This window comes from Oryctolagus cuniculus, chromosome 1 (genome assembly GCF_964237555.1).
Source record: "Oryctolagus cuniculus chromosome 1, mOryCun1.1, whole genome shotgun sequence".
Classification (NCBI taxonomy): Eukaryota; Metazoa; Chordata; class Mammalia; order Lagomorpha; family Leporidae; genus Oryctolagus; species Oryctolagus cuniculus.
In genome coordinates, this window is record NC_091432.1 from 155,111,735 (window position 1) to 155,131,884 (window position 20,150).

The 20,150-nt window shown below is 41.7% G+C and overlaps 1 protein-coding gene across 2 annotated transcripts in view; it reads right to left on the reverse strand.

Moving 5' to 3' along the window:
* Positions 1-446: 446 nt before the first annotated feature.
* Positions 447-20,150, reverse strand: part of OSTF1 (osteoclast stimulating factor 1) — a 61,801-nt gene continuing 42,097 nt past the window's right edge. For both annotated transcript variants that reach the window (XM_051846611.2, XM_017341887.3), the window contains exons 4-10: positions 19,744-19,807; positions 16,986-17,039; positions 15,505-15,612; positions 13,776-13,825; positions 8,250-8,328; positions 4,837-4,935; positions 447-1,030 (exon numbers count right to left, since the gene is read on the reverse strand). In XM_051846611.2, the coding sequence (XP_051702571.1) occupies positions 972-1,030; positions 4,837-4,935; positions 8,250-8,328; positions 13,776-13,825; positions 15,505-15,612; positions 16,986-17,039; positions 19,744-19,807 (513 nt within the window). In that variant the 3' untranslated portion in view covers positions 447-971. The remainder of the gene's footprint in view (positions 1,031-4,836; positions 4,936-8,249; positions 8,329-13,775; positions 13,826-15,504; positions 15,613-16,985; positions 17,040-19,743; positions 19,808-20,150) is intronic.

Below are 20,150 nucleotides of genomic sequence, written 5' to 3' on the forward strand. Positions count from 1 at the left end.
TGACACAATACCGTAACCTCAGCTAAGATGTCACCTCGGTAACAGAAGGCTCCACGCCATGCTGACGTTCTAGCGAAAAACTGAACCACTGCGAGCCAGACCCGTGCTTTGAGAAAAGAAATGTCATCAAAGCAGAAAAACTGAATGCAAAAAAGTGCCACGGCTCCTGACTACTCCATGTGGAGAACTATGGCATCACTCATAAGGAAATCAATTTTTCTAACCTCTCAAACCTTAAGCAAACTGGGTTTCTTTACTCTAAGTGTCACCTTACAGATAAAACAAGAAGTCTTTATTATTAAAATTATATAGACATGTACCTTTTCAATGATAAAAATCGTGACTTTAATCAGATCAAGGAGATACAGGAAGCTGAACAGAAACACGGCTACTGTGATGCAATAACTTAATATAAATAAAAATAAATAAAATAATAAAATCAGTTCTTACTTAAATATAAAAAGCTTTATTTATCAGCAGTGATGGATACCACAAAGACAGACAAAAGGAATAAAGTCTCTTAAAATGTTTATTTTTGTCAGAATAGCTGACAAATTTCTGTTAAGTATTCTGGTTTATTATTATAATAAGCACCCCTCCCCGAAAAACCCATTCAAAAATATCTCAATCCTTGAGGTAAAGAACTTTAACTAAAAACAAAAACAAAAACAAAAAAACACAAATCTTGATTCTTAAACTTCGTTTAGCTTGATAAATAGAAATAATCTTTTCTTGTTCTACTCTGGTGAACATAAATGTATTTTATACAGCACGGTAACTAGTCACTTATTGGCAAACCAAAGATGAGAACTATTCATTTACATGTTCTACTCAAACATGGTGCAACACTGCCACATTCATATATTCTTTTATAAAAAAAAAAAAAAGTTTCCAACACTCTTCTGGCAAAGACAAGGTTTTTGGAATGGCAAAGGCAACAGAAATTTTAGATCTCAAGCTCCAGAATGGAATTAATCAGAGTCTTCATCATCAAGATAGTCCTCAGCATTGCTTAATGTCCGAACCGCATCTGAAACGAACGGGGAAGGAAAACAAACCAGAAAAATTATAAATTGCTCAGATATTTTTGTTCACTTTCAAAGCTCTTAACAATTCAACAAACTGTAACCCAGCGGTTATACACTCTCTGAAGACCTGTTCCTGCGGTTGCTTGCTCAGGGTGTGAAGTTGCTGCTGTCACAGAGCCTGACAACTACAATCGCCTGCAAGCTCATTAGGCAGAAGAGCAAGTCATGTGGCGCTAAGAGAGGGTCACCTGTTCCCAAGAGAAACCCATCAGCCACAGGCACCAGGACCAACACGGAACACAGCAGCAGCCACTCTTCTCTGAACACGTGCTGCCAACCTCTTCCCCCTAGGGACAAGCGTGCACGTGGCTTTAGTTGCTCCACAGCCTGAGCCCTTGGCTGAAGGCAAGGTCACTGCGTAGAAAGAACGAACGAATGAGGCAGAAAACCGAAAGAATGAAAACATAGAAGCTTTAGTTCCATTTTAGAAAAAACTGAAAATAAAGTATGCTCAGAAGCAAAAGACTGAAACGAACAAAAACAAACCAAACCAACATAACAACAACAAAACCCTTTTACAACAGAAAGTTTTAAATCAACCCGGAGCAGGGCTCAAAAGAAGACACCTGACCTATTCAACTGTCTGGTCAGGTTCTTGGAGGAAGATCACCCTACATGTAATTGTAGGAGGAAAACTGGCATGCAAGCAGACACATTGCCAGAGCTCAGTATGTTACATCACTAACACCAAGGTCATGGTCTCTAAAATCCTTTTCCCCAAAGCTAACTGGACAGCTGACTAATCCAAGTCTGAGGTGGGAACTGTAAGAGAAGGAACTAGAACCTTTAACACACCAAAAGGCAAGGATCGCATCAAAGACAGCATCATGGGAAAACGGTTCAGTGTCCAAAGTGCAAAGGACTCCACTAGCCAAAGACAGGTTATCCATAAGGTCGCCCATTATAATGGATTAAGCACATCTAATATTTCACTACACATCAAACGGAATTCATTTGGGTCCATTCAGATAATGATAAGTAGTTAATTATTAGGAAAATTCTTTAAATAATAAGCACAAAACAAGTATTTACTTTGCCCTGTTCCACAAACCATACCTCTGAGTAAACAGAGATTTGATAAGGGCAGATATTTCTTTATAGTAAGTCCTGGCTAAGGACTGAGGAAGGAGTGACTGGGGCCAGAGCTCTGGCATAACAGGTAAAGCTGCCACCTGCGATACCGGCATCCCCTATGGGTGCAGGTTCAAATCCCAGTTGCTCCACTTCTGATCCAGCTCCCTGCTAATGGCCTGGGAAAAGCAGCAGAAAATGGCCCAAGTCCTTGGGGTTCTTGCTAACAACATGTGAGGCAGAGGAATCTCCTGGCTTGCAGTCATCTGGGGACTGAACTAGCGGATAGAAGATCTTCCCCCTCCCCCTTTTTCCCTCTCTCTGTAACTCTTTCAAATAAATAATTTTTTTTTTTTAAAAAAAGGACGGACATAGAGTATCACCATTTTGCAACCATTAGTGAAGAAAAAGATTTAGAGAATGATCACAAGCAGCTGCTAACGTAACAGGAAGAGTGACAACCAGATATCATGTGCCTCTGATGGAAGAATATGATATTCTATACGATGTATTCTTCCCTCCCTCCCAAGGAAAAATACATGACAGCAGACTGACAAACAGCTGGATAAGGGGACTCTAAATCAGATCAGACCTTTAGATCTAAACCAACTGACAAAAACAGAGATGACCAAGGAGTGGGACACACAGCTCAAGCAAATGCGTCTCTCCTACACGCTGGTTCTCAGTCCCAGCGCAGCCAGGACATACAAGCTCAGCGGATAAATACTTCCTCAGCTCCTTAACTGAACCAGCCCCCAGCAATGAGAAGCTATTTTCAAGAAAGACTTGTTCTGCCAGTGAGTTTTCATGGCTTAAACAAGCAACTCCAAACTAATGAATGGTTTTTACTATATCTGAGCTGAGATTAAAAATCAGAATCATAATCTGGGACACAGACATATCTGGAATAAGGGAAAATAGATTTGTGAGGAGGATTTTGATGGGGATGTTATCCTAGATAAGGAAAACTCCCTTCGGAGACCATGAAGAGAGGGGACTGTTTACCACTACTGATTAACTAAAGCAGGAGACCAAGGCCCTGCCTTTATTTTGTGGCTGCTACGACGAATGGAAAAATGGAGTGGGCATAGCATTGCCTCTTCTCATAAAACAAAGGATACCTGAAAGAAGTTAGTGTTCTAAGCATTCACACATTAGTGGGAACTCAGTTAAATTAGTAAAAAAAGAAAAGTAGTCTATATGCTATAACACAGGTTGAAAACTGAAAGTTCCTCCAGTTAAGAGGGAAACAAATGTCCTTCACGTCTGTCATAGGAATTCGCTTGCTCAAAGGCTATTTTGATGATTCTCCTACATGAATCAGTCTGAAGTTTATATTCTGAAGCAGCACTAAAAATTTTTTTGGAATAAGGAACAGTGCCAAGGAGTTGAGGAGGTGAGTCTTCTACTATGCTCAATTCTTTCTAGAAAATGGTGGGAAAAAATGTTTTTGTTGATTTGAAAAAATTTTTGTTTAGGCTTCAAAGTGGTATTAAAGTATTCAAACATAGTAGAAACACACTGGAAAAGTAAAAATAAAGGAATTTAACATCTCTCCACCCAAACCTTCTACCTTTCACTTTTCTACATCTCTGGGCTTGGCATGAGCCAGGAGGCTGACAGCGAATGGAAAGGGGGAAAAAGGCAGCAGTTGGAAGGAAAAGTCTCAAAGCACATCCTCTCAGCATTTGTGAGAATTAATCTTGAGAGCAGTGGGTTCAACAGGCCACAAACTGAGGTCAGATAAACAGCCAGTAGTCATGAATGACGTGATATGTTCTAACACCTTCCTTTCAAAACCACCACACAAGCTTTTTTTCATTTTTTCACTTATTTTCCCACATCAATACATAGTTTTGATTTAAGAATATACATCTATACTGTTTTTTAAAAAAATCAGAATACAATGGATAACTTAAAAAATATTTAACAAAGTCTATAAAACTGATTATAGCTTACTGATATTCTCATTTAAATTAAAAACAAAATGTAAGAACAGAGCTATAGACCTAATTTTAAAAAATTTATTCATAAGCACTCATAAACATGTATCTGAAATGAAGGCATGGAGACCATGGTACTCTGAAAAGGACTGTCATGAAAAGCAAGATGACTAAAACTTGAAAATAAGGAACAACAACAAAAAATTTAAAAACAGTAAAAATGGGTGGGCACTGCGGTGCAGCAATTAAGCTGCTACTTGGGATGTCGCATCTCATACCTATTACTAGTTAGAGTCCCAGCTGCTCTGCTTCTGATCCATCTTCTTGCTAATAAGCCTGAGAAGCAACAGATGATGGTCTAGGTACTTGGGGTTCCTGCACTCACATAGGAGTCCTGACTGAAGTTCTTGGCTCCTGGTTTTGGCCTAGCTCAGCCCAGCCATTGCAGCCTTTGGGAAGTCAACCAGAGGATGGAAGACTTCTTTTCCTATCTCTCTGCCTCTTTTCTCTGTGTTGCTCTGCCTTTCAAATTCATGTCTTAAAAAAAATTAAAAACAACAATAGCCTATACCTCTCTTCAAACTTCTGTTTTCTTGAGGGTGCTCTATACTGGTTCTAATTAGATCAAAGGTATATAATCATATATAACCAAACATATATAATCAAATCAACAGTAAGTTGACCCACCTAAATCGTGAGGGCATGAGAAGAAAAGGGGGATTTAAAACAAATACCTGCTCCCTGTTTCTTTTTCAGGAGAGATGCACAGGCAGCATTGGTCGCCATGTCCAAGGCCAGCTTCTTCTCATTGTTCCTTAAATCTGTTCTAGCTCCTTCAGAACAAAAGAAAAGTAAATCAGGTGATTTCAAAGATAGTATAGTGGCAGCCAATCCTCTTCACAGAAACTAGTCACTTTTGGCAAAACTAGCTAGAGAACAATTCTGACTCAGAAGTAAACTCTCAAAACAATGTCTCCGCTGAGGGTGTGTTGCTGCCCCTGTGTTCATCTCGCTCCATTAAAATACAGCCTCTTCTCCCTCAAGTCCCTATAAGACTATATGGGAGCCCTTCAGTGAGGAGTTTACTGTCCCCTTGGTAAATCCTAAACCAGCTCTTAGAGCCCACTGGGTACAGGTGGCTCAACATGAGGGTCTGGAGTGTACATTCCATATCCACTTTGAGCTTGATGGGGTACATATTTCCCATTTGTAAATATACTCTCATGCAAATTAGCATGTTATTGTGTTAAAAATTACATCAGAATTCATGAATACATTTGCATTGTTAAAGATTTTAAAATACAGAAGTATCCCCAACAAAGTCCCATTTCATCCCCATCTTCTACCCTCTCCAGTGAGGACCATTCATCTTCTCATTCTTCTTCTTTTTTTTTTAATTCATTCATTGGAAAGGCAGAGTGACACAGAGTGAGACAGGGAAATCTTCCATCACTTGTTCCTTCACTCCCCAAATGGCCACAAAAGCTGGAGTTGGACCAGGCTGAAGCCAGAAAGTCCATGCAGGTCTCCCACATGGGTAGCAGGAACTCAAGTACTTAAGCCATCATCCATTGCCTCCCAGCACATTAGCAGGGAACTGGATCAGACTCAAACCAGTACTTCACGTGGGATGCGGGTGACCCAAGCAGCGATTTAACCTGCTCCTTCACACACCTGCCTGCTACCACTTTAACCCCCTTCCTAGAGTGGTGGCTACTGGTGACAAGTGGGCATGAGTTCTTATCGCCCTAATGTATGTCAAGGCATTCACAGACATCTATACTATTTGTCCTGGGCTCTAATTTTGTATTTTTTAACTTAACAGCATACAATGGTACTCCTTCCTTAGCAGCACAAATATAACTCAATCTATTTGAACATTTTATGAGTGCTTCACAATTTATTTAAACACCATTTTATTAAGGAGTACTGACACTGTTTCTAATTTTCATCATTCCAAATACTATAATAAACATTCTTGACCAGCATATTTATTTCCCTGTGTTTCTGAAAGAGTTTCCTAGAAGTGGTGCTAAAATGTAAAGCTAAGTATATTTTAAATTTAGCCAGCTATTGCTAGGTTGCTTTCCAAGAAGGCTCTACCAATTTTATGCTTTATGGCATGGTGCAGGAGAGTACCATTTGCTTCCCCTCCCTCTTTGATAAGCAAAAAATACCTGTCCCAAAACAAAACTGCACAAAAATACTTAATAAAGAAAAAATAGCATGCTGAATTAGGAATATGATGACCTCATGTCAAAAATCTCTTTCTCCTAAGTGGATCCAGATCTGGTCAAAGGTAGCATTCTGTGGAAAGCCACATTTTCTCAGTGTACTGTGGGCTGAAAGCACTTGGAGGTTAACAGTTCTATGACTAACCATGTGCTAGTTTAAATTACACATGAGAACTCAAACACAGGATTCCTATCAGGACAGGAAATACTCAAAGATGGGGATGCTAGAGAAGAAACACAACTGTTCCTGCGTTCCTCTGCGAGTGCTAACAGAAACATACGCGAGCCTCCATATCACTTTCAATTTTCTAATAGTCACATTTGCAAAAAGTGAAATCAGCTTTCGTAATATTTGTATTTAACCCAATATATCAGAAATGTTATTATTTCAACATGAAATCAATGTAAAAACTGTCATGATGCTTTACTTGTTCTCCCACGTCTTTAGCACAGCACATCTCAGCTCAAGGGCTCAGTGGCACATGTGGCTACAGGCTGCCATACTGGGAAGCTCAGGCCATGGTATAACCATCAGGGAGCACCAAGGCGGTCCTCATGGCATCTGGCCTTTTAGACCTGGAGTTTACATCATCAACATACATAAAATAAAAAAAGTATTTCCTAGGGCGGGCACTTGGCACAGAGATTAATGGGATGTCGCATCCTGTATTGGTGTGCCTGCTTTGAGATCTATCTCCTTCAGCTCCAATCCAGCTTCCAATAACGTGTGCCCTGGGAGGTAGCAAGTGATGGCAAGTACTTGGGTCCCTGCCACCCACGTGGGAGACCCAGATGGAGTTTTGGTATCCTGGCTTTGGCCTGGCCAGCTCCAAGTGCTACAGGCATTTGGGGAGTGAATCAGCAGATAGAAGATTTCTGTTTCTCTCTCTGTCTCTCTGCTTTTCAAATAAAATGAAAACATAAATAAATAAAAATTAAAAAGAAATTCTCTCATATATTCCATAACGTTGCTCCAAGGATTCCCTAATGAGGCCGATCCAGTGACTTGTGGTTTGGGAACTCAGTCATGCCACATCATATCCCTTTGGACCAAGGTGTGGTATGGGGTGATGGACCTGACCCTCTGTAAGACTTCAATAGATCTGGAACCCATGAATGAATGGACAATCATTCCCTAACTTCACTGCTCTCTCTGAACTGCATAAAAACTGGAGATCAGTATATCCTCTCATTTTCCACACTTCTGGCACTCGCTTGGCTCAAAGTCAGATACTGCAGCCATGGCATTCTTTCTTATCTAGCAAGACTCTGCTGTGTCAACAGGTGCCAACTTCACCCATACAGCCTTCTCAGACATGTTCTCCCTCATGCATGCACACACACAGCACACAATTCCTTCCTTCCAAGACCCCATAATTCCACAGAACTATACAGTAAGTCCCTACTAAAAGTAACCCATGCAATTTTAAAGAAATTGTAATTTATATGAAAAACTAACAGAAATCAACCTCAATAATTTCATAACAACTCTGCAATACAGAGTAGAGTTTTAAAATTCCAGCTTTAAAATAAGTAGTGGGGCCAGTGTTGTGGTGCAGTGAGCTAAGCTGCCACCTGCAATTGAATGTCAAAGCACCATTTCAAGTTCCAGCTTCTGCGCTTGATCCAGCTCCCTGTTAACATGAATGGAAGGTAGTAGAGGATGGTCCCTGCCTCCTGTGTGGGAGACCCTGGTGGAGCTCCAGGCTCATGGCTTCAGCCTTGTCCAGTCCTGCAGTTGTGGCCATTTGGGGAGTGAACCAGAGGATGGAAAACCTCTCTCTCTCTCACCCACCCTTTCAAATAAATAAATAAATCTTAAGAAAAACTAAAATAAATAAAATAAAGTGCCCTTTGATGCAGCACATTTTTCAGCGTAAGCAAAGACCAGATAAAGTCAGCATAAACTTTACCTTTTGCCAGAAGCAACTGGACAATATCTGCATAACCCTTCCAGGCAGCAGCATGCAAAGCTGTGTCTCCCAACTTGTTCTATGGTGACAGAGAAGAAAAATAACATTTTTAAAACAGAGAGAGGGTGGATTGGAAGCACATAGTAATTTATATTCAATCTAATTAAACCTAAAGTGAAAACAAATTTAAGGAGCCACATGAAATTTCAACGAAGAAAGGAATGGAGGCTGGAAAGATGACTCATTTTGGAGAGAGAGAACGGGATGGAGGAGTAGAAACTGATGGGGCAGAGCAAGAGCTGAACTGCTACTGCTGCATTGGGAGAAACAAGGAGCAAGCAAGATTTGTTCCAGCAGACACCTAGTGTGGATTAGGGCCTGGAGATTCCTGGAGATGCTGAGGCAGGAATAGCAATAGGGAATGAAAATAGAGACCGAATGATCTTGTAAGTAATTAGGACTTTCAAGCCCCCATCTGTTCCCCTTGCTTGACTGTTCCCCAGTCAAGATGACAGAATTACCCTGTCAAGAAATTAGCCAGAGAGGTTACAAGCTCATGGACACAGATTCAAGAGAAGGTGGCAATCAGGACAGAAACTAAAAGCTGGGGAGACTGGAGAGGGGGGCTAGATGAAAGACCTACAGACTGAACAGTAAGACACCTCTCTCAGCTCTCTACCTTCACCTGACCACTGCCCCGTGTTGGCAGTCAAGTGTACACTCCTGAGCAGGAGACTGCAGGGTACTTTTCTGACCAAGCAGTCCATCCTCCCAATGGGGGAGGAGACGGTGTGTACTGTACTTGAGCACTGCCCAGCAAAACAGCCACAACCGCATGACTCCACCCTGTCAGAGAAGTCCACCAGCCGGCAAGCCTCACAAACACACACTACTCCCAAATGCAGTGATGGACAAAGAGGAAAGTTTCAATATGTACAGAAAGGGTAAAGATACCAAAACAACTAATCTCAGAGGGAAAAGCTACCTGATGTTGCCCCTTATCTGAAGGGGATACCTTCCAAGACCCCTGGTAGATGCTGGGAAGCACAGGTAGTATTGAACTCTATATATATGATGCTTTTTCTTCTACATACAGGTCTGTACTAAAGTTTAACTTACAAATTAAACCTGGTAAGACATAAGCAACAAGAAGAAAATAGAACAAGGATAGCAATATGCTACAATTCAAGTTATAGATACGGTCTCCCTCTCAAAATACCTTATCGCAATTTACTCCCCCTTCTTGTTGACTATGGGTAACTAAAACCACAGAAAGCAAAATCAGGGATAAGTGGGAACTATTCAACTAAGACATCACAGGGATATGAGATGATACTGCATCATGCAACAAATAAAGAGGTATTTAAAACTAACAGTCAGAGGTGGACATTTGGGGCAGCAGTTAGGATGCCCACAGCCCATGCTGAATGCCTAGGTTTGAGTCCTGTCTTTGTTTCAGATTATAACTTCCTGGTAATGTACCCCCTGGGAGATAGCAGATGATAGATCAGGTACTTGGCCCCTGCTATCCATGTGGAAAACCAGACTCTACAATTCCAGGCTCCTGGCTTCAGCCTGATCCAGCCCCAGATGTTGTGGGGATTTCAGGAGTGAACCAGTAGATGGAAAGTCTCTGTTTCTGTCTCTCTTGCAAATAAAATAAAAATAAATGCTTTAAAAAACAGTAAGCTGTCCAATTTTTTTAATAAAGTGACACAGTAAAATAAGAGCTTATGGAATTCTACTAAGGCCCCCTAAAGCCTTGCCCTACCCCAGTACAGACTCCATGAATATGAGAGTACTCCAGAAATTTTGTGGAAAATTGGAATTAAAAGTATGAGCTGGGGCCAGAGCTGGGGCATAGCAGGTAAATCTGTCACCTGCAGTGCTGGCATCCGATGTGGGCACTGGTTCGAGTTCCAACTGTTCTATTTCCAATCCAGCGCTCTGCTATGGCCTGGGAAAGCAGTAGAAGATCACCAAAATCCTTGTGCCCCTGCACCCGTGTGGGAGATCCAGAAGAAGCTCCTGGATCCTAGCTTCAGATAAATAAGTAAACCTTTATCTTTTTAAAAAAAGTATGAGCTTATTTTGGTGCAAACAAAAATTTATAACATGAAAAATACATATTGTGAGAAAATTATGCAAGAGTATCAAAATTTCTCTTATACAAAAATAAACTCATATTTTTAATTCATTTTTCCATGAACTTTTGAAGTATACTCATGAGTCCTTCTCCTTGAGTGTGGGTGAAACTACACATTAGATTTCTAGTCAGTGGATGCTGAGTTTATCAAAAAGAGAGACTGTCTTAGGTGGGCCAGACCCAGTGAGGTAGTCCCTTAAAAAACTAAAATAGGGGCCTCAGTGTTGTGGCCCCCTAGAGTGCCAGCATCTCATGTGGGCACTGTTTCGAAGCCCAGCTGTTTCACTTCCAATCCAGCTCCCTGCTATGGCCTGGGAAGGTAGCAGAAGATGACCCAAGTCCTTGGGCTCCTGTACCCACGTAGGAGACTGGGAAGAAGCTCCTGGCTCCTGGCTTTGGATCAGCTCAGCTCCAGCCATTGTGGCCAACTGGGGAGTGAAACAGCGGATGGAAGACCTCCTTCTCTCTCTCTTCCTTTCTCTCCTACCCTGCCTATCTGTAACACCACCTTTCAAATAAAAAATAAATCTTTTTTAAAAAACTGAAATAGATGGCATAATACAGAGACCAGCTCCCACTGGCCTTGAGGAAGAAAGCAAACAGCCACATTGTGAGCCTCGAAAAGCTGATGGCCTCAGTACTAGTGGTACAATAAACTCAATTCTTCCGACAACCTGAGTGAGCTTAGAGGAGGACCTGGAGCTCCAGAACCCAGTTCCCACCAACACTTTGATTTCTACCCACGAGACCCTGCTCAGAGAAGTTAGCTGCATCCTGCCCATAATCCTGACTTTTTGGAACAATCTATTGCTAAACATGTGGTCGTTGGCTATATAGCATTAGAAAACCAACACAGAGCTCTGGGGAATTAAAACCAAACTAAAACACAGAGGCAAAGGTGAGAAAAATATCTGATAAACACCAAGAAAACTACAGGCTTAACCCTAGAGTTCAACATCCTACTAATGGAACTTACAGAATCAAAACAATAAAGAAAATGTTCACATTAAAAACTGTAAAAGAAATAAGATATTTTTTCTAAGAGTTCATCATAATTAATGGGGAGAAATGTACACTAATGCACTTCACTGTAAATGTTAGAACACCATGGATAAAATGACAAAGAAGCAGGTCACACATAAAAGAGTGGGAACAGAATGGCATCAAACCCCTCCAAAGCAACCCTGGAAACTAGAACATCACAGAGCCATGCCTTCAATGGTCTGAAATTGTTTTCAGTCTAGAATTCTGATCAGCCCAATAATCCATCTACCTGAAGATGTTCTCCAACACAAGGGAGACTTAGGGACCAGACAAATAAAGACAGAACACAGCAGAGAGGGCTGGGAGACACCCAGGAAGACAGCAAAGGGCAATGGAATAAGTTACTCAGATTGGAGAATGGGGATGGAGGACTGTGGGAGGGTGAGTCCAAGGAAGAAAACAGAAACTCACTGAGTCTCTTAGACATTTTGAACAAGTATATCTATAGAACATGATGTAGTACAGATGTCTAGGTGCCATTAAAAAAAACGCTTAAAAATTAATAAATAAGAAATAAGGGGAGCCGGCGCCGTGGCTCAATAGGCTAATCCTCCACCTTGCGGCGCCGGCACACCGGGTTCTAGTCCCGGTTGGGGCGCCGGATTCTGTCCCGGTTGCCCCTCTTCCAGGCCAGCTCTCTGCTATGGCCAGGGAGTGCAGTGGAGGATGGCCCAGGTGCTTGGGCCCTGCACCCCATGGGAGACCAGGAAAAGCACCTGGCTCCTGGCTCCTGCCAGGATCAGCGCGGTGCGCCGGCTGCAGCGGCGGCCATTGGAGGGTGAACCAACGGCAAAGGAAGACCTTTCTCTCTCTCTCTCTCTCTCTCACTGTCCACTCTGCCTGTCAAAAAAAAAAAAAAAAAAAAAAAAAAAAAAAAAAAAAAAGAAATAAGGCGCCGGTGCCGCAGCTCACTAGGCTAATCCTCCGCCTGTGGCGCCAGCACCCCGGGTTCTAGTCCTGGTTGGGGTGCCGGTTTCTGTCCCGGTTGCTCCTCTTCCATTCCAGCTCTCTGCTGTGGCCCAGGAGGATGGGCCAGGTCCTTAGGCCCTGCACCCGCATGGGAGACCAGGAGGAAGCACCTGGCTCCTGGCTTCGGATAGGTGCAGTGCGCCAGCCACAATGCACCAGCTGTAGCGGCCACTTGGGGGGTGAACCAACAGAAAAAGGAAGACCTTTCTTTCTGTCTCTCTTTCTCTCACTGTCTAACTCTGCCTGTCAAAAAAATAAAAATAAAAAAAAAGAAGTAAGGTTATACAGGGAACACTATTTAGACAGCCATAGTAATGTCAACATTATATAGCAATAGAACCAAAAATTTTAAAATACATGGGAGATGAGAGCATTTCAGGCATGGAAAGCCAAGACACTGTGGCAAAAAATGGCCTACATGAAGGATCTCTGTGAGCAAGATCCCAGTGGAAGCACCATCAAAAAAGGAGGTACCTTTCTCTGAAGGGAGGAGAGAACTCCCACTTTGATTATGGCCCTGTCTAAATAATGTCGGAGTTTGTAGACTCAAAAGGCTTCCATAGCCTTGGCAGCTCATGACAAGATGATCACTGACGTCAAAATAAGAGTGTCAATTGTTAAATCACCAACAGGAGTAACTGCACTTACTCCCCATGTAGGATCTCTGTCCTTAATGAGTTGTACTATGAGAATTAATGGTAAAACTAGTCTTCAAACAATACTTCATACTTTGTGTGTTTGTGTGAGTATAAACTGTTGAAATCTTTACTTAGTATAGAGTTGATCTTCTGTATATAAAGATAATTAAAAATGAATCTTAATGAAGAATGGGATGGGAGAAGGAGTAGGAGGTGGGACGGGAATAGGAGTGGGAGGTCGGGTATGGGGGGACGAAGCGCTATATTCCAAAAGCTGTACCTATGAAATTTATATTTATTAAATAAAAACTTTCTAAAAAAAAAAAAAAGAGGAGAAAAAATACACGGGAGAATCAGAAGAGAAGTGGAGAACTGGGGTGTTAAGAGATGAGAGCTGTACCTATTGACAAACTTAAACCTTCACCAAGCAAGTGGGAAGCCAAAGTACATTTGGAGACTACACAGGGCACAGCAGCTCCGGCAGCGTGTTCCTCAGTATCCTTGTGCTCAGTAAGCTCAAGAAGAAAGAAGCAAAAGCCAAATGTGATATACAAGGAGGAGCAGGGTAGGCATTTGGGGCATTGTGCAGTTTCGATCTTAGCACGATAAAAATTTTCAATGTATACACTTGTAGTATTTTGACTAAGATATTCTATATGTCTGCAAGCTGCAAGAGACCAAAGAGAACAAGGCAGCTGTTCAAATTGGTTTCCACATAAGCCATCTCACCTGTTGGTTCAGTTCAATATTCGGCTGAGTAAACAGCACTTCCACGATATCTGAAATTCAAATAGAAGACACATTATTTAAGAAATGAAAAGTAGAAAGCCTGAAAAAATGAGGCATAACAGTTTTTAAAGAGGATCCTATAAAAGTCTGTAAGGAAATTCTTAGAACAAATTATTTTTAAATTTATGTACAAAAGCACCTAAGAGTCTATAAAAGTAAAATCATTTGGGGAAATACTCTGTTTTCAAACAGTTTTGCCTTTTGCATTTCACATAACATCTATAATATGGAAATATTTTTACATCACTATGAGCTAACTTACCACACAGAACTAACATGTTTACTAGCTAAAATAAAATAGGCTTCTGTTCAAAGATAACAAAAAATTTCCCCTGACTATGCTATTTGAATTTCTAGAATTTGTTCAGCTCTTTGTTTCTCACTGCTGGGTTTATTTTTTGTGTTGCAGGAAAAAGTAAAAAGAAAATGAGCGATTGGTAGCTTTTTTTTCCAAGGTAAAATACATCTAGAAATTCAAAATTCAATGTGTTAGGGCCACGGTTATGACACAACAGGTTAAGTCAACGCCTGCAACACTAGCAACCCATAGGAACACCAGTTTGAATCCTACCTGTTCCACTTTTGATCTGTGGTTGTTTTTTTTTTTTTTTTTAAGATTTAATTACTTACTTTGAAAGTCAGAGTTACAGAGAGAAAGAGAGACAGAGACAGAGAGAGAGATCTTCCATCTACCAGTTCACCCCCCAATTGGCCACTTGGCCAGAGCTGGGTCAAGCTGAAGCCAGCAGCTTCATCCGGGTCTCCCATGTGGATGGCAGAGGCCCAAACACCTGAGCCATCTTCCACTCCTTTTCCTCAGGATATTAGCAGGGAGCTGGATGGAAGTAGAGCAGCCAGGACATGAACCAGAGCCCATATGAAAGGCTGGAGTTGCAGGCAGCAGTTTTACCCGCTGTGCCACAACACTGGACCCTGTCTGCTCCACTTTGGAACCAGCTCCTGACTAATGCCCCTGGAAGGCAGCAGAAGATGACCCAAGTAGTTGGGCCCCTGCCACCCACGTGGGAGACCCAGTTTCAGTCTCCTGGCTTCGGCTGAGGCAGTCCTGGCTGTTGTGGTCATTTGGGGAGTGAATCAATAGATGGAAATTCTCTCTCTCTGTAGTTCTGTAACTCTCTGTGTATCTTTCAAATACATAAATAAATCCTTTGGAAAAAAAAGAAATTTAATTTGTCATTATCATTGATTATAACAAAATATCCACTGATTCACTAATCCATGCAAATACTGTTTCTTCTCAAACAGAAGGGATTAAAGTAGACATGCAAGTCAGAAAAGGGTACCTTGGGAAAAGCAAAGAAGGATCAGTTCTGCCCTTTTTTTTTTTTTCTTTTTTTTTTTTTTTGCAAGATTAGATACAGGCTTTGTTTTTATGTTACTGTTGTTTTCTGGCAATCTTTCTAAACTGTTCTAGGCCTGAAAGAGGAAGGGAAGTTTCCAGCATTTCAAGTGAGAGGTCTGCAGCGGGCTGACTGACCACATTCCACCCAGGGATATGCACGGCTTCCAGGAATGAAGCTTTTGGCTGACGTCTTACAGGACTCAAAAAGTACTGGCGACCTGATTTTTTCATTTTTGTCAACCTGGTTCCCTTAGGTGAAACGCATGTTCAGCAGCATAGAAATTTCTAACAAACAAAACGTGATACCTTTGTGCCCGCCGTGACAGGCCCAGTATAAGGCAGTGCTTCCAGCTTTGTCCAAGCCATTGACACCCACTCGGTTGTCCAAACACTCTCTCAGCCAGCTCAAATTGCCTGGAAGAATTTCACACTCATAAAAACACAAGAAAAAAGTTTTCATATTTTGTTTCACTTTTAAATCAATTTCATCCTGCATAAACTTCTATTTGTACTGGATTAATCCGTGAGTCTTAAATTAAGATCTGCCCACTAAAGCATTTATTATGGTAGGTTTGGACTTTTAGTTTTTATTAATGGAAAGCATTAACATCAATCTTTAATGGTATGTTAATGAGAAGAGCTTCTTAAATGGGTCTACTTAGGGCATTTCTATTCTGTAAAAATACATAGCTATGCATTTTTTCCTTTGTGAAACTGTAGAACTTATGGAAAAAATAGTCAAACCTAAGGACAAGCAGGTACTATTCACATTCACGTTTAAAATGCACTTTCAGTTCTTCCAAGAAAAGAAACACTAAATAACCTACTGAAAATTGGTGTTCTTACATTCTAAAGTGTGACAATTTAAAATCATCAGGCTAATGCCTTAAGTATCTAATTTACAAAAAAATTAAAAAATGCAAGTTTGGTAGCTTTACTTATCCATAATCTTCAACCAATAATTTCCTTTAGCACATTCAGATTTCATAAATATCCAAAATACTCAAAGAATGAACAGAAGCGTTGCTCAACATTGGCCCTCCTGGCATTAGGGGTTAGGAAATACAAACAAAAGAGAATTCTTTGTTGTGGGGACTGTCCTTGCGCAGTAGCATGCTGATCAACATCCCTGTACTCTACCCAGAAGATGCCAGAAGCACCCTTCAAATCACGGTAATCAAATGTATCCTCCCATTGGCAAATATCTCCAAGGGTGTGTAAAGAATCACTCCTAGTTGAGGTCCTTTGATCTACAAGATGAAGCCCAAACAAGGCCCCTCATAGTTCAGCCATGGCACTCCCCTGACCCATCTCTGTTGTTCATGCCCTTCCCTGACAATCCCTTGCCAACCACAACCAACACTCTCCTAGATGCTGAACCCCCAGGAAGCCTCCACCCTCCTGCCCAACAGTTACTCCAGCCTCTATGGCCCATTTAACTGAAATGCCTTTCCATGGTGGTACTTATCACACCACATCATAAATATTCTGGTCCACACATCCTGATTTTGGAAACCACAGACTGTGTGTTTCAACTTGCCCATTGCCACTACTGAGTACAGGGCAGGTAGGGTACTCAGAAGTGAACAAAGATGCCTCTGGGGAAGGCAAGATTTAACTGGGAAGGTGGAAGAAGGAACTTTCTGGGATGATGGAAATGTTTGAAATGTTGATCTGGGTGTGGGTTACATGGGTGTGTGCATTTGCCAAAACTCACAGAACTGTGTAATTAAAATATGTACATTCTACTGAACTGTATACCTCAGTCAAAAAAGAATCACACATACCTCTTTTTGCAGCTTCATGCAATGGATTGTCAATGGATTCTGCCTGTTCGGCCACTGGATTGGGAACAAAAAGTGAAAACCTAATGTTGAGACCGCTATCCAAGTTAACCACTGAATTCACTCCCTCACCACCATCCTCAGGCTTCGTGAGGGCAGGACCTTGGACCCTACAAAAATTCAACAGATGGTTCCAGCTTTAAAAAGCAGTTGAATTATGTGTTAACTGAAACCAAGCCAAGCAACAAGGCAATAACACAGCAATTAACTAGAAGTATAAAAAAAGCAAACACAGTAATTAGCTGGAAATACATTAAACACACACACACATACACATCTCTGACCTGCATACCAGTTTACTCAAATATTTAGCAAACAAATTGTCAACAAAAAATGAAAAAAAAAAAAAGCACCCGATGGTCAGTTTTACATGCTATAAAACACCCTACTTTGAAGATGCCTAAAAGTAACTGCTTTCCCTGAGTGTAGCAATACAGGAAGAAATGAGGAGGAAATATTTTGCTTCCTGCGTTCAGAGGGCAATCTGCATACCTGCGCTAAGGAAGGTGTGTTCACTGTTGTTCTAGAATCAGCAGGAGTGGAGTGCCAGAGGAAGATTAGCAGTCAAGGAGGATTTCACAGCCCACCTTCCAGCCATGAAAGGGCTCTAACAACACTTCCCTGACTACTGGAATCCAAAACAGCAATGGAACATTTTCCACCTTCAGTGTCCATGTCCAAGGCTGGAAATGGAGTTGCATTACAAGGGTATACCTGGGATTTCAAAGGTGAAGGCAAGTGTATGGGTGTTTAAAGTCATTGGTGTGGCAGGGAGCAGACACTTGGTACAGTGATTAAGACATTGCTTGGGCTGGCGCCACGGCTCACTAGGCTAATCCTCCACCTGTGGCGCCGGGACCCTGGGTTCTAGTCCCGGTTGGGGCGTCAGATTCTGTCCTGGTTGCTCCTCTTCCAGTCCAGCTCTCTGCTGTGGCCCGGGAGTGCAGTGGAGGATGGCCCAGGTCCTTGGGCCCTGCACCCGCATGGGAGACCAGGAGAAAGCACCTGGCTCCTGGCTTTGGATTGGCATAGCGTGCCGGCTGTTGCGGCCACTTGGGGGGTGAACCAACGGAAAAGGAAGACCTTTCTCTCTGTCTAACTCTGCCTGTCAAAAAAAAAAAGACATTGCTTGGACATCTGAATTCCATATTGGCTCTGCTCCCAATATGGATTCAAAGGCAACAGTGATGGCTCAATTAGCTCGGTCCTTGTCACACACATGGGAAAACTGGATTGAGTTTTAGACTTTTGGGCTTGGCCCAGCCCCAGCTGTTGCAGACATTTAGGGAGAAGCCAGCTGATGGAAAATACTCTCTCTCGCTCTTTCTCCTTTTTAAATAAAAATTTAAATAAATAAAATTTTAAAGTCTCTCTTGGCAAAGAATATTACCACCCCAGGATCAAGGCAAGCAGGGCCCTTGTGCAGGGCCCCCAGCGTTAGCCCTCACCTCCTACATCCCCAAGGAGATTTGAAGTATCTTCCTTGATGTTTTCTGAGTCTCCTTCCAGTGCTTGTTAACTGGTGATTGATGCCAGCTCTATCAATCTAAGGATTCATCAAGCACTAAATTATAAAGGAATCTTGGAAATCTAGATACAACCCTTTCATTATACAGAAGGGGATATCAAATCCTAGAAGTAGCAGCTATGTTAACTAAGATGCTCAATTATTACAACATGGAAAAAAAAAACAGATCAAACTGAAGAATTTTGTTAGCAATCTGTGCTCCTTTGCCTTTACTTCTATCTTTCTTTCTTTCTGAAGCAAAAAAGAAAGACTTACAGCAGATAGATAGATAGATAGACAGACAGACAGGCAGGCAGGCAGGCAGGCAGACAGACATATATAAAGAGAGCTCACTCCCATCAACTGGTTCACTTCCCAAATGACCACAAAAATCTCCCAGGATCCGCATTAGCAGGAGCTGGAGCCAGAATCAAACCCATGCACTCCAATGCCAGAGGCAAGATTCTTAGCTGGTTTTTTTTTTTTTTTTTTTTTTTTTTTTTGCAGTGTCTTTTTTTAATTATTATTTTGTTTAAGGAATACAACTTCATGCATTTAATATACACGGATTTGGAAACATGATGCTTCTTTCCCTGCTACCTTCCTCCTACCATATTCCCGCCTCTCTTCCTCCTCCCTCTTCCTGTCCCATTCTTATCTTTTACAGAGATCAATTTTCAGTTAAAATTAACCAGTGGGCCAAATGCACCCTCCTACTTCACTAATGTCTACCTGAGTGTTTTGTCTGTTTTGTCTGTCTTTCAGCTAGAAGCAGCTTCATGACAGGAGCCATGTCTCATCGCTTGAGTGTCCCAAACTGCTATACTAAGGAACATCCCTGCCCCCCAAATGCAAGGGCTAGCCTAAGAGACAATCTGTGAGATTCAGGTTAACCACATGGGAGAAAAACAACTTCTAAGAGTCCCACAAAGTAAAACCATCAGTGTTTCCTTGGAAATCTTGGGTTCTTTCAAGAATAGTACAATGCATTCTCGTTAGCCAAGGAGTCAGGCTCAGGCACATCTGGTGTTCATGCTCATTTTATTAATTAGAGGCTCACTGGGTGAAAAATGTACTGGATAGGCAGTAACGCTATTGATTCTTCAGCCACAGCAGCAAGCTGAAAGGCCTCAGAATCAGATAGTTGAAAGTTAAGAAGCAAAGCTGAAATAAAGCCCCTCTGGCCACACTTACCGTAGTTACTTGGAATGAGTCCAGTCCTGCCTTTGCAGGTGCCTTTCCACCAATTGGTATCACTCTAGTGAAAGAAGAGGTAAATCCAGTTTACATGCAATTGCTCTTAAAATCATTTGGCTTATAGGGCACATGTGTCCCATAAACAACCATCTTCCCTCCCCACACTCAACAAGCTTTCTCATACTTTAGCTATGGTGATCCATTTCCCTTAACACTGAATTACAAATACATAGGCACCTGACACAAACAGAGACACTTTATCACAGAGCCTCAACAACCAAACACATGAGAGATGTATGAAAGAAAAGGCAGAAAATATCGCATTAGTCTAGCTCTATGATTTTTTATTTTTTGGTCTAGAACTTCTTTTATTATCTTCAGGATATTTTGGGGGCTTTTCTAAA